The sequence below is a fragment of the Lethenteron reissneri genome, chromosome 4, assembly GCF_015708825.2.
Source record: "Lethenteron reissneri isolate LAM-NWPU_2019-01 chromosome 4, ASM1570882v1, whole genome shotgun sequence".
Classification (NCBI taxonomy): Eukaryota; Metazoa; Chordata; class Hyperoartia; order Petromyzontiformes; family Petromyzontidae; genus Lethenteron; species Lethenteron reissneri.
Window position 1 is genome coordinate 6,933,661 of NC_083782.1, and position 13,998 is coordinate 6,947,658.

A 13,998-nucleotide genomic window follows, 5' to 3' on the forward strand; every position below is an offset into this window, starting at 1 on the left:
GATAGAAAAAAAAAGGGACCGCTTGTGTGTTGTCGTTGAGTGTTCAGCAGAGCGTGGTGGTGGTGGCGGCGGATGCACCGGTCGGGTAGCGCGCGGGAGTCGCGCGTCCGTCTCTCGACAAGAGGCAGCTACGATGAATTGCACGGAAATAAAATGTGCATCCAGGAACGACCCCCCCCCTAACCCCCCCCCAACCCATCCCCCCCTTCCGAGACCAAATCCCCCCCCCCCCACCACTGCGGGGAATTCTATTCCCTAGTGAACGCACACACAGGCACAGGGACTTAACGAACCAACCCTGACCCCCCCCCACCTGACCCCCCCCCACCCATCTCTTACCCCCCACCCCATACATACCACGCACAAACCCCCCAACTCACCACTCCGGCGATGCCACGCGGAAAAGTGTACTTACAGAGTTTTGCTCTTTAAAAATGTACATTTTAGTGTTACTTCTCTCTCTCAATAATAAAAAGCACAGGCTGGTTATAATAATAATAATGTACATTAAAAAAAGAGGGAAGAAGGAGAAAAAGAATTTCAACCATTTAGTGGTCGCCCGTTGGTTTTCATTTCCAGACTTGGCAGCGCGAAGAATCGCTGCATCCAATCGGGTGTTCGGGAGATTGGGGGGCTGGGGGGGGGTCAGTGGGGTGGGGGGTTTAGTGGAGTGGGGGGGGGTCACTGGGGTGGGGGGGGGCAATGGAGGGCGGTGGTCTTGGCAAGGTGCTCTCGGACCATACCATTGGTGGCGGGGGAGTTTTTTTGCCGACAGGAAAGCGTCGTCCTCTGTTCACGGAGACTCGACTCTCGTTCCGCCATCGCTGCCATTGCTTCTTGTTGCTTCCACAAAATTGCAACTCCGATTTTTCCTTCTTTTTGAATATTCGCTTCTAAATCCCACCGCCCTCACCCCCCTCCCCACCCCAAAACTGGTGCCGAAGTCCAGACCGAGTGCAGCGTTAATGACGTCAGTTCTTCTCCTCCTCCGCCCCCCTCCTCACCCCCCATCACCGCCCCCCATCCGCCCCCCGTTTCTTCCCCCAGTGTTCTGTTCTTTCGTACAAAATAGCTTCGTCTCTTTCTGCTCTGTACAAGGGCACATCGCCAAGAGTTCTCAGCAGACGGGGGGCGCGGGTGAAAGTTGGCGGGCGAGCGAGCGGTCGGGCGGGTGAGCGAGCGAGCGAGCGAGCGAGCGAGCAGTCGCCCCGTGCTCACCAACGCCGCCCGTCTTCTCGCCCTCGCCGCCCGGGGCGAGGAGAATCCGAGGTCCGCACTGCGCCGGAAACGGGGGGCCTCAATTTTTGATTGGACGACGACGAGGAGGATGAGGACGAGAAGGAGGAGGACGAGGAGGAGGAGGAAGGGCTCGGGTTCAAGTTTTACCGTTTGGCCAATCAGGAGGCTTGTAAGTGGGGTCGCCGTGGCGACGCGGCCTTTATGTTGCATAGTGGTCGAAGCTGCCCAGGTACTCGAGCGCGGCGCGGTAGCAGAGCTGGTACTGATCCTGAAACGACGAACAACAACGATGACGACGACTCAGCACTCGTCCGTCAACCGCGCCACGCCAAAGCGGAACAGTATTGTGAGGGACGACGGTTCGGGCAACGGCCCTTCCTCAAAGCCCAGTAAGTGAAAGCGTGCGACTCAAGGCATCGCTCCCTTTGGCCGTGTGACCCGCGTCTCCCAGTCCGCTTAAACAACGCCTGCAACATGTTTTGGGGGGGGCCTCAACCGGGATGCGTGGCAGCCCCCCGTCCCTCAACGTCACGGGGTTAAAGGTGGCAGGTCGGTGGGTCACGGGAGACGGGTCACAGGTGGATAGATCAATGGGTCACGAGTGGCCGTGTCAAGAGGGCCACAGGTAAGAGGTAAAAAGTGACTGCTGAAAAGGTCATGGGGTCACAGGTGACAAATGACAGACTCACCTGAGACAGGTAACACGGTCACAGGGGCACAGGTGAGACAGGGGCACAGGTAAGACAGGTCACTGAGTCAGATCCGACAGGTCACTGAGTCATGGGTAAGTTCACAGGGTGACAGGAAGTGTGTGTGTGTCTCTGTGTTTCTGTGTCTGTTTCTGTGTTTTTGCGTGTGTGTATCTCTCGTATCTCTGTCTGTATGTATCTGTGTTTTTCATGTCTTTTTGTGCGTCTTTCAAGTCTCTATGCGTGCGTCTCTGTGTTTCCATATGTGTGCGTGTCTCCCGTATCTCTGTGGATGCCTGTGTGTTTCCGTGTCTGTATGTGTGTGTCTCTGTGTATCCGCATCTCTGTGTCGTGTGTCTTCGGTGTCTCTGCGTGTACGCCTCTGTGTTTCCGTGTCTCTGTGTCGTGTGTCTTCGGTGTCTCTGCGTGTACGCCCCTGTGTTTCCGTGTCTCTGTGCGCGAGTCACCTCCGTCTGGACGGCTGCCGGCCTCTGTGTGCGCAGCATCTTCACCGTCTGGAACACGTCCACCACGCCCTCGTAGCGCATGCGCTCCAGCACGATGCTCAGCGTGATGAACACGCCCGTCCGGCCCACGCCCGCACTGCAGGGGGGGGGGGAGCAGGGGTTGGTGGGGGGCAGGGAGTAGCAAAGGGAGGAAGGGGGGTGGGGGATCAGGGGAGGAGGAGGGGGGGGAGCATGGAGGAAGTGGGAATAGAGGGAGGGAGTTATGGAGGGAAGGGCACACGGGGGCATTGCGGTTGACGCGTGGCCGTTGTGGGCTGTGCGGAGGTTGGTGGAGTGTGGCTGAGCGGGTGACAGAATGGGTGACCGAGGGTGGCTGAATGGGCTTCAGAGTGCAGGAGAGCAGGTGTGGTGAAGTGTGAGCGGGAGAGTGGGTGAGCGGGCGAGCGGGCGAGTCGGTGGGCAAGCCGGTAGGCAAGCCAGTAGGCGATTCGGTAGCGGGCGGGCGAGCGGGTGAAGTCGGTGGAGGGCGAGCGGGTGAGTTGCTGGTGGGCGAGCGGGTGAAGTCGGTGGCGGATGAGTCGGTGGTGGGCGAGCGGGTGAGTTGCTGGTGGGCGAGCGGGTGAAGTCGGTGGCGGGCGAGTCGGTGGCGTGAGTGCGGGCGAGGGTCACCTGCAGTGCACGGTGATGGGCCCGTCCTGGCCGAACTGCTCCTTGGTCTTGTGCACCTGGCCGATGAAGTCGATGAAGCCCTCGCCCGACTTGGGCACGCCCTGCTCGGGCCAGTCCGTGAACTGGAACTGGCGTACGGTGCGGGACTGCCCGTCCTGCGCACAGCAACCGACATACAGAGTCAAGACAGCCGGTCAGGCACACGTGCAGTCATGTGGTCGGGTACACAACAGGTCACGAATTTGTGGAATCAATTCGGTAAACGAACAGACAGCCAGGCATATGGCCACACAGATGCATGGCCACACGGATGCGCGAGTGCGCAGACGCGCGGGCAGGATGAAAGCTCCTACTCACCCTGGCGTCGGTGACCTTGAACTCGCGCAGGATGTACTGCGGCATGTTGTACTCGGCCATGGGGTCCACCACGAAGTACTGGTAGCGCGCCGAGCGCTCCGCCGGCCAGTACTGGTGGCACTTCTCCTGCGCTCGGGACACACACGGGGGACACACGAGGGACGCATTTGGGACACACGGGGGGACACAGGGGACACACACGGGGACACACGGGGACACATGGGGGGACACGGGAACACACACGATACACACGAGACACACGGAATGTTATTAACGTATAAGCAACTGCCCACATCAGTCACAAAGATGTATAGCAGCTACGGGAAAAAAACCCTAACCTTGCCTCAATGTCTGAATTGCCATTTATCATGACGTGAGTGAGTGTGCACGTGTGTTGTTTGTGTGCTTGTATATCCGTGCGTTCAGACGAGTATATGATTGTGTTTCTATCTAAGTGTGACAGAGAGCTGAGGAGCGATTCTCTAAACAACGAGCAGAGCCCTAGCGGGCCAAGACGCGGCAAGTTGGCACAGTAGGGGGCACAGGTGCTGCATCGGCCGGTCATCTCAGTGAGTCAAACTATGGCACCTGGGTCAGTGCCATGACCCCCTGCCAGCAGCGAGCCTGCCTCACTTCACGTGGCATAAGCGGGATGGTGATGTCAGCTGTTGTTGTTGTGTTTTTGTGTGCATGCTTGATTGTCCGTGTGTGTGTGTGTGCGCACGCCTTACCCGTCCCATCTCGCGCAGCTTGGTGAGCATCACCACGATGGTGGAGTTGTGCTCCCACAGCATTCTCCAGAAGTCCTCCGTCGTCTCGGCCATCGGACCCTGCGTGGCGATGTACGCTGCCTGCTGCCTGCGCTCACGCGCGTACGCGTGCACACACGCGCGCGTCAGTACGCCGCACGCAGCAACCCCATTGGCCAATTCCCACGAACCCTAGCCCAAAACCGTGCAGCGATTGTTGGTGTTTGTTTCTTTATTAAAATACAACACCTTCAACAAAGTGCTCGTTGAGTTGGTGAGCCAAGCCGGGCCAGGATTGGACAAGGACACGCGCACCACCACTTTGCACCCAGGGCAATCGGGAACACTTTTTTTTTTACGGACGTGGACCGCACGCCATTATGACGCGCCTTCTGAAGGCTTGACGACGATCTACTTCCTTGAGCTGCGCGGCTGAGCGGTACGGTGATACGGCAAGGGGGAACGATAAAGTACGCGTTGGCGTACTTGCTTCACGAACACCCAGGACTGCCGCGTTAAATGAGAAACCGTCGGCGCTCGGGGACTTGCCATGACGGGCGATCTCGTGGCCGATCGGCGGAATTGCATTTGCAATGAATGGCGGGGGGGGGGGGGGGGGGCGATTCCACGATTGATGGAATACGACAACCGTTCAATGTCCAGTAGGCTCACAGCACGAGTCCACCGGATGGCGTTGCCGTTGGCTGGCCGGAGGTTACCCTGGCACGCGGCCCGGTGTTCGTCAATAACACGGTGGCCTTAGACGCGTCGTTTCGGGCAATAACACTTCTTGATGGCACACACTCACACACAGAGGCCAGGGAGGTAGAGGTAGCAATAGCCTAGTTTAGTTCAACTTAATTTTGTTCAACCAGAGGTGAAAACTCAAGCGAAACAGCGTAGTCTCAACTGCACTAGAGGCCTGGGGAATTAGTCGTATGTACGTTGAACTTCTTTCGCACCTTACGTAGCCAACCATGCCAATCGGAGACGCGGTGGAAGGACAACAAACTAAACACAAAAAGCAGTTTTCAAGAAATTCGTTTTTCAACCTGTCAGTCGGGGGGGTTTAAATATCGGCCGCGGAGGTGCCGGTGTAACAGGCTAAAATAACCGCTGCCCCGATTAAACCCGGGTATAGTTTGGCCCAGGCCACAGTATACCCGGGGGGATAAAGTGTCCTCGGCTAAACTAGACCCCCCGGGAGTTTAAACTAGACTGGACCAGACCATACCCCCTCTCCAGGCCAGAATATGCCCCATGTGAAAGTTCAAAGGCAATTATCCATACAGAGAACAGTCGACAACGAACTTCAATCTATATCTAAAAAGCGTATCAATGGAAGTAAGAATCTCAATTTGATCAATTGAAGCATTTTTAAAAGCAGTCGAAGCCAGTAAAGTCGAATACGTGAGCAATTCCATTGAAGTGTTGTCGAAAGTCACGGAATAGGGTTCGGGTTAGGAACTAAGAACTACAGGACTACTTGGACCAAGATGTCAATGAATATTTAAACACCTCTGGCATCTCTCGTGATAGAGTCTGGGCAACAGATGCCGAGATCATGGCCACAGCGAATTCATGTGTATATCGCTCAACACTATTACTATCATGGTGGTATGATTTGGCCTAGAGGGGCATAATTTGGCCTAGGCCCTAATATACCCCAGAGTATAAATTGGCTTAGGCCATAATATACCCGGGTATAATCTAGCCTAGGCCGTTTTAACCCCGGGTATACTACGGCCTGTTACACCGGCACAGAGTGTGGCACAAACACCGGCCGGAGAGGCACCGGTGGGTGGGCGCCTGGCTGGCGGCACGTACCGGTATCCGTCGACGAAGCTGGCGTTGATGTAGTCGGAGCCCTCGACGCCGCGGATCGGCTGCAGCGGCACGCGCGTCGCCTCGTACGGCATCACGTTCACCAGCCGGTTCTTGAATTTGTTGCACGGCAGGTTGGCGCTGATGAAGCGCGACGGGCTCGACTTGCCCAGCGCCAACCGCTGCACGCACGCACGCACACGCGCGCAGGAGAGCGAGCGTACATCGCGGGGTCAGGCCACGAACTCTCGCGCACGAGGGGTAAAGGTCGCGACCTCGCTTCGGGAGCGGCAGGCCCACACGGCGGGTTCATCGACGATGTCGTGGGCCCGGGAAGAACCGCTCCGGACACATTTAAATCGGGGGAAGAAAAATCATGCACGTGCAAGGATTCTGTGCTGCTCAGACACACACGAGCGTTCGTCCTCGGATGCGTTTGAGTCGTGACCACGACGGCAGCGCTCGCGCCGGGTGCGCAGGAAGCCGTGTGATCGTGGGTCGTGGCGCGACACTGAGGCTCGGATAGCGCCTCTGCCGTGGAGGCAACGATGGGGCTACGCTTCGATCAGTGTGTCCGGTTGTCTTTAGAGTGAGTCCCCAACAGTATCACAGCTTTGCCCTAACGTTTCGTTCAAATCGCTTCATATTTACGAGACTTATCGTGGGCCCCCTCCTCCCCCTCCGCTTTAGACGGACGGACTCCCGGACGAACTCCCAAACGACAAACGTCGGGACTCACCCGGAACTCGAGCTGCATGCGCGTGGTGTTCTCGCCGGGCTCCGCCGTGCCCAGCTGCTGCAGGTGCGCGTAGAGCGTGCGCGCCGGCACCTCGGTGGGGCCCGCCGTCGCCGCCTCGAGCAGCGCCTCGTGCACGAACACGTACTGCTCCTCCGTCTGCACCGTGTAGTTGCGCTGCGAGCGCAGGCACGTGACGAAGCCGTACACGTCCGCCGTGCGCTCCGAGCGCAGGCGCTCCAGGGTGGCGTCCAGCACGACGAAGCAGCCCGTGCGGCCCACGCCGGCGCTGCGGAACACCCAGGCGAGCGTTCGAGCCCAGAGAGCAGAGAGAAACAAAGGCCGAAGGTGAGGGTCCGTTCCCCCCCGCAGTGCGGTTTCGTACTGGGATTGGAACAAATAAGTTTTGCGGGCGGGCGGGCAAGAGTTCAGCGGTGACGTCACCGCGCGTACGTCCGCGTTTGTGTTCGGGTGGCAGGAATCGTGTGTAGTTTAAATTGACCCGGTGTAACAGGCTAAAATAACCCCTGATCCGATTAAACCCGGGTATAGTTTGGCCCAGGCCAGAGTATACCCGGGGGGATAAAGTGTCCTAGGCTAAACTATACCCCCCGGGGGTTAGGGTTAGGGATAGAGTTAGGGTTAGGGATAGGGTTAAGGTTAGGGATAGGGTTAGGGATAGGGTTAAGGTTAGGGATAGGGTTAGGGATAGGGTTAGGGTTATTATTATTAAAGTTTTTCTGGTTGAAACAATCAAAGTCTATGTGTTTACAGTTTTAAATAAAATGTTGGAAAAATTTAGTAATTCATTTGTATATCGCTCAACACACGGGATAGGTGGTGGGACAGGGGGGGAGGTGGGGTGGAGGAGACGGGGGGTAGGTCCGGGGATGGGGTAGGGCGAGGGTTGAGGGGGGGGGGCCGCACCTGCAGTGCACCACCATGGGGCCCGCGTCGGACGGGTTGCAGGTCTTGACGCGCCGCAGGAACGCCAGGAACGGCGTCGGGTACTCCGGGACGCCGTGGTCTGGCCACGCCGTGAACTGGAACTGCCGCACCTCGCGCTTCTCGTTGGAGCCGTTCTAGAGGGGCGGGGGTGGGGGTCGACATCGTCGTCGCCACTGGTCATCGTTCGTGCGGTCGTCAGCCACGTTGTCTCCACTGCCGGATGAAGGCATCCGAGTAATGCGTCGTCCGCGGTCTCACGACGCAGCGATTTCGTGACGACGGTGAGAAAGGACACGGAGGCAACAACGGGCAGTGTGGGTGAGTGTGTGGGCGATTGTACCAAGGTGTGGATATATGGGTGAGTGTATCAGGGTATGGGTGAGTATGTGGGTGAGTCTATCATTATGTGGGTGAGTGTATCATGGTGTGGGTGAGTATATGGGTGCTCCTACAGTCTGTTAAGGCTATATGGGGGATCTTTGTCTTTGTTTGAATGTACCAGGGTGTGGGTGAGTGTACTGTGGTGTGGGTGAGTGTATAAGGACGTGTGCGAATATGTATGTGAGTGTACAAGCATGCGGGTCTGATCACGTGGGTGAGTGTACCAGGGTGTTTGGTGAGTATATGGGCGAGTGTAGCATGGTGTGGGTATGTGCGTGAGTGTATCAGTACATGGGCGAGTGCGTGGGAGTGTACCTGGGTGTGGGTGTGATCGTGTGGGTGAGTATATATAGGTATGCGTGTGTGTGCAGTGGTAGAATATGGGGGAATCGTGGGTGGTTGGGGGGGTGAGCGACGGTACCTTGTGCAGCGTGAAGGTGCGCACGGCGTAGGAGGCGAGCTCCAGGGTGTCCACCAGAGACACCTGCACCAGCCCGTACGTCTCGCTGCCCCGCGCTGGCCAGTACTGGTCACACTTCACCTGCCGGGGGGCACGGGGGGTGGGGGGTGCAGGGGGCACGGGGGTCAGCTGGCAGAAGCGGGGTGGCTCGGAGGTCAGAGACGCCGAGACACTGAATGTGAATTCGGGATTCAGCCGCCCATCTGTGATTTGTGACTGGGATCTCTAGCGATGCTGAGTTGGTGGTCTCAGTGCGGTCACAAGTTCATGATGCGGTTAATCACAGGGAGATCCACAGACGTCCGCAGAGATCCATAGACTCACACAGAGGCTCAAAGACTGGACTGTGATTAAACAAGTGAGTTGATGGTCACAGCCCGGTGAACTATTTTGGTTCGGCGATGAATTAGGCTAAATACCAGCCGCCGAGGATTAACCGTCCATGGTTTCACTGCCGTGCGATGAACACCGCACTCACGCGGCGGCCGCACGGGAACGCCCTGCCCTCTGCCGTGTCCACCAGGTCACCTGAAAGGATTTTTGTGCAGCTTGGGAACGCGACATCGATTGGCCGATTAAAGTTGACCGCTCAACTGGACTTTTCGAATCGACTCTTTCATAAACGGCGGCCGTCCCCACGTCCCTGCATTCCGAAGGTGGGAAACCCGCCAACGGGCCACACCCGGCGTGACACGGCCGATGATGTCACCAAGCCCTGCCCATCACCACCCGTCCAGTGGCACACATGGAGATCTTCCCCCGCCCCCCACCAAACTATTTTTCGTGGTATCTGATGGGTTGGATACTCGAACTGTATAATCGGAAGAGTAATCCGATTGGAACGAGCAGAGCTGGGCTCAACATGTTTGTGAATAACGCCGCGGCATTAACGCGAAAAATACACAATATAAAAAAAATAGGTGACGTTTCGGGACATGGTCCTTCTTCATAGCATATAGCTGGCAGTGCTCTTGGTGAAAGTGCCACGTTGTTTCGTTACGTGTGTTTGAGTCACAACTGCCAATGCACACTCACCAAGTGGATTTTGTTAAATCTCCTCTAGGACCCAATGAAAGAATAATCCCCATGCTGCTGCTGCTGCTGCCTGCCTGCCTGTCTGCCTCCCTCTGCTGGCAGCAGGACATCATGGTACACGCATTGTCACGAGCAGCCTGCGGGCGCTCACCAACGCCCGGTTGCTACGAGCAACAGAGCGCAGGCGTTTGCGCATCGCCCCGTTCGTGCCGAATTGTCCCCAGGATGTCACCGGCTCGGACAGCAAAAGATGGTCCGACGTTTCGCCCCCCCCCACCCACGTGCTGGAGCCAAATATGTTGCAGAGAGCCGCACAGCAATGAACAAAGACAACGATCCCCCGTGTAGCCTTTAACAGACTGTTGGGGCAAGTGCTGTTAGCGAGCACCTATGAAGGCCGGCACGGCACACGAGGGGTGGGTGGCCAGCACCACGCCCGCCCGCCTGCCTTCGTCTCAAAAGTGGCGATGTTAACACACCAAACCAGATACTCATTTGAGGCTGAGTCGACCTAGGGGAGGTCCAGGACCGGTTCAGATTATCGTCACCGGTGTTGGCTGAGCGGTGATCGAAACTGGGGTCGCCGGGGTTTCGTACACGCGGAGCGCTAACCGCCGTGCTCCCGCTCCCCACGCACGCTCGAGACACTAACAGAGACAACAACAACAACCGCCATTCGCCACTAAGTGGCGGTGACGTCACCACGACGCTTGTGCCAGGCCAAGTGCACCTTGAGGCCACGTGAAGTGTCGAACGTGGTTTCGTGGTAATTCATTGAAGGCGGGGCTAACAGAGACAATCGGAGGGACACACGCCCAGACAACAACAACAACAACAACCGCCATTCGCCACTAAGTGGCGGTGACGTCACCACGACGCTTGTGCCAGGCCAAGTGCACCTTGAGGCCACGTGAAGTGTCGAACGTGGTTTTCGTGGTAATTAATTGAAGGCGCGACTAACAGAGACAATCGGAGGGACACACGCCCAGACACACACACAGACACACACACAGACACACACACAGACACACACACACACACACAGACACACACACACAGACACACAGACACACACACAGACAGGGACGACATCGTGGTGTCCCACTGCACACGGCGTGCGTTAGTTCTGGCTGGCGGGACCGGGCTCCTCTAGCTGTCTGGTCGTTTTGTGTCGTGGTGGCGTTGTTTGGTACGATGTCCGACGTTTCGCCCCAGGTGCAGGGCGCTCCTTCAAGCAAGCGGAACACGCCCGACTGCGATAGCAGCGTGGCACACGCTCGAATTCGGTTGCCGAAGAACGTCTCGGCGTGGAGGGGCGAGCGAAACGGAAACCGAATTCGTTTCACACGGGCACAATCCAAAAAGCACAGCACCACAAAAAACCTACGCTGGGTGAGAGAGCAGTGGGGGGAGAAGGTTATTAGTGTTCGTGCAGCAAGAGCAGGGTGATGAGTGGGAGGAAGAGGAGTGGGCAAGAGGAGGGGGGGGGGGAGGCACAACACACAGTCCTTGCCTTTTCAGACAGCACTGACTGGCACTGAATCTGAAAAGATGGAAAGGGAGCGAGAGGGAGAGAGAGATGGAATGAATGAATTAAAGATTCGAACAGATGAGCACGCATTCACACGCTCACACGCTCACACCGTGCGCTCCATCATCACGTGGTCACGCGATCACACGGGCGGGCGATCATCGCTGGGTGGTGGACGGGGTGCGGGTGGGGAAAGCGGGCACGGTGGGTGCACGGGCAGCGTGGTACGGCACCATTGGCTGGCGGCGGTGCTACGGAACGCGCCACCGCAGCGCGGCCACGCCAACGCTATTATCCGCGCGAGGAGGCATTAAATATGAATAGGAGCGGAGAGCAAATAGAGAGGCTCATCCATTTTAATGCGTATGTAAATGACAGGTGTTTAAAATAAATATACGGACACCGGCAGAGACGGTTCGTGGCAGGGGATGTAGAGAGAGGGGGGCGGGGGCGGGGTGGAGGAGGATGGGGTCAGGGGGGGCACTTGAAACGAAGAACAGAAAAGTTGAGAGAGAGGGAGGGAGGGAGGGGAGGAGGGACAGCAACCGACTGAGCCGACTGGATAATAAAAAATAAAAACCCCCATGATTGGACATCAAGAGCAAACATGAAATATTGAAAAGCTTCTCCCAGAGCGCCGCACTGATGGGAAACGTAATTAGAGGCGGTGGCGGTGATTGATGGTGATGGTGACGATGATGGGGAGAGATGACGGGCGGAGGGTGATGGGTGACGCCTGCGACGGCCGGCAAAAGATGATGAATTTGACGAAGTCGATCAGTCGGCATGATCGAAGCGAGGAGTCTATGGGTCTCTGTGTGAGTCTATGGGTCTCTGTGTGAGTCTGTGGGTCTCTGTGTGAGTCTATGGGTCTCTGTGTGAGTCTATGGGTCTCTGTGTGAGTCAATGGGTCTCTGTGTGAGTCTATGGGTCTCTGTGTGAGTCTATGGGTCTCTGTGTGAGTCTATGGGTCTCTGTGTGAGTCTATGGGTCTCTGTGTGAATCTATGGGTCTCTGTGTGAGTCTACGGGTCTCTGTGTGAGTCTATGGGTCTCTGTGTGAGTCTATGGGTCTCTGTGTGAGTCTATGGGTCTCTGTGTGAATCTATGGGTCTCTGTGTGAGTCTACGGGTCTCTGTGTGAGTCTATGGGTCTCTGTGTGAGTCTACGGGTCTCTGTGTGAGTCTATGGGTCTCTGTGTGAGTCTATGGGTCTCTGTGTGAGTCTATGGGTCTCTGTGTGAGTCTACGGGTCTCTGTGTGAATCTAGGGTCTCTGTGTGAGTCTATGGGTCTCTGTGTGAGTCTATGGGTCTCTGTGTGAGTCTATGGGTCTCTGTGTGAGTCTATGGGTCTCTGTGTGAGTCTATGGGTCTCTGTGTGAGTCTACGGGTCTCTGTGTGAATCTAGGGTCTCTGTGTGAGTCTATGGGTCTCTGTGTGAGTCTATGGGTCTCTGTGTGAGTCTATGGGTCTCTGTGTGAGTCTATGGGTCTCTGTGTGAGTCTATGGGTCTCTGTGTGAGTCTATGGGTCTCTGTGTGAATCTATGGGTCTCTGTGTGAGTCTACGGGTCTCTGTGTGAGTCTATGGGTCTCTGTGTGAGTCTATGGGTCTCTGTGTGAGTCTATGGGTCTCTGTGTGAATCTATGGGTCTCTGTGTGAGTCTACGGGTCTCTGTGTGAGTCTATGGGTCTCTGTGTGAGTCTACGGGTCTCTGTGTGAGTCTATGGGTCTCTGTGTGAGTCTATGGGTCTCTGTGTGAGTCTATGGGTCTCTGTGTGAGTCTACGGGTCTCTGTGTGAATCTAGGGTCTCTGTGTGAGTCTATGGGTCTCTGTGTGAGTCTATGGGTCTCTGTGTGAGTCTATGGGTCTCTGTGTGAGTCTATGGGTCTCTGTGTGAGTCTATGGGTCTCTGTGTGAGTCTACGGGTCTCTGTGTGAATCTAGGGTCTCTGTGTGAGTCTATGGGTCTCTGTGTGAGTCTATGGGTCTCTGTGTGAGTCTATGGGTCTCTGTGTGAGTCTATGGGTCTCTGTGTGAGTCTATGGGTCTCTGTGTGAGTCTACGGGTCTCTGTGTGAATCTAGGGTCTCTGTGTGAGTCTATGGGTCTCTGTGTGAGTCTATGGGTCTCTGTGTGAGTCTACGGGTCTCTATGAATGTGCGTGTATGTTTGTTGAACTTCTTTCTCACTGTACGTGCTAATCGGAGGTGCGGGGGGAAGGACAACAAACAAAAAGCAGTTCTAAAGAAGTGAATTTTCGATGGCACGAACGACGCGGATCATTGTTTGGCATTCGCCCTCCGGCCTTGCTGTTTGCCGCACGTCATTTCGGAAACCCCGTCCGACGTTTCACCGTCACGGGTCACCCGAAAAGGGCGCTCCCCTTCCTTGGAATTCCTTGCCGGGTCCGAATCGCCGGACTGTCGCGTCCCGAACGACGCAGCGGCGCAGCCCGGAAGCGCGCGGCGCCGTCCGGGGGGAAGGAGGCGGGCACGCCGGGCGGCTGCGCCTCTTGCTGCGGAGAGGTTCGCGGCACGGATCTGGCGGCTGCCCTGGTTCATACATCCGGGTGTACGAACCCAACACACGACGACGTACCCGTCTTCGCCGCGGTGGGCTTTAAAGAGCCCGCGACGTTCATTCGAAAATGAGCGGAGGGGCCAACTGTGCCTGGCGTCAAGACCAAAGTTGACTTCACTGGGTAAAACCACGCAGCGACATTGCCCCCTCCTGGCATACCCTTTATGGCACGGACATGGGAGGCCAGCCCGTGGCAGCCCGTGGCAGCCCGTGGCTTCCTTTGCAAGGGCTCTGATTGGCATCTCCGCCCAATTCGTCTGCATCTGTGGCCCCGACCCATCTGTGACCTATGCCTCCACAGCCTCCTCCTACCCCTCCTCCTCCCCCTCCTCC

The 13,998-nt window shown here is 56.8% G+C and overlaps 1 protein-coding gene across 1 annotated transcript in view; it reads right to left on the bottom strand.

Moving 5' to 3' along the window:
• Positions 1–321: 321 nt before the first annotated feature.
• PTPRD (protein tyrosine phosphatase receptor type D) overlaps positions 322–13,998 on the bottom strand; it is a 228,459-nt gene continuing 214,782 nt past the window's right edge. Inside the window, 9 exon segments of the mRNA XM_061562738.1 lie at positions 322–1,507; positions 2,396–2,531; positions 3,065–3,219; positions 3,422–3,547; positions 4,153–4,279; positions 5,998–6,176; positions 6,734–7,019; positions 7,658–7,812; positions 8,481–8,600. Of these exon segments, the coding sequence (XP_061418722.1) occupies positions 1,439–1,507; positions 2,396–2,531; positions 3,065–3,219; positions 3,422–3,547; positions 4,153–4,279; positions 5,998–6,176; positions 6,734–7,019; positions 7,658–7,812; positions 8,481–8,600 (1,353 nt within the window). The 3' untranslated portion in view covers positions 322–1,438.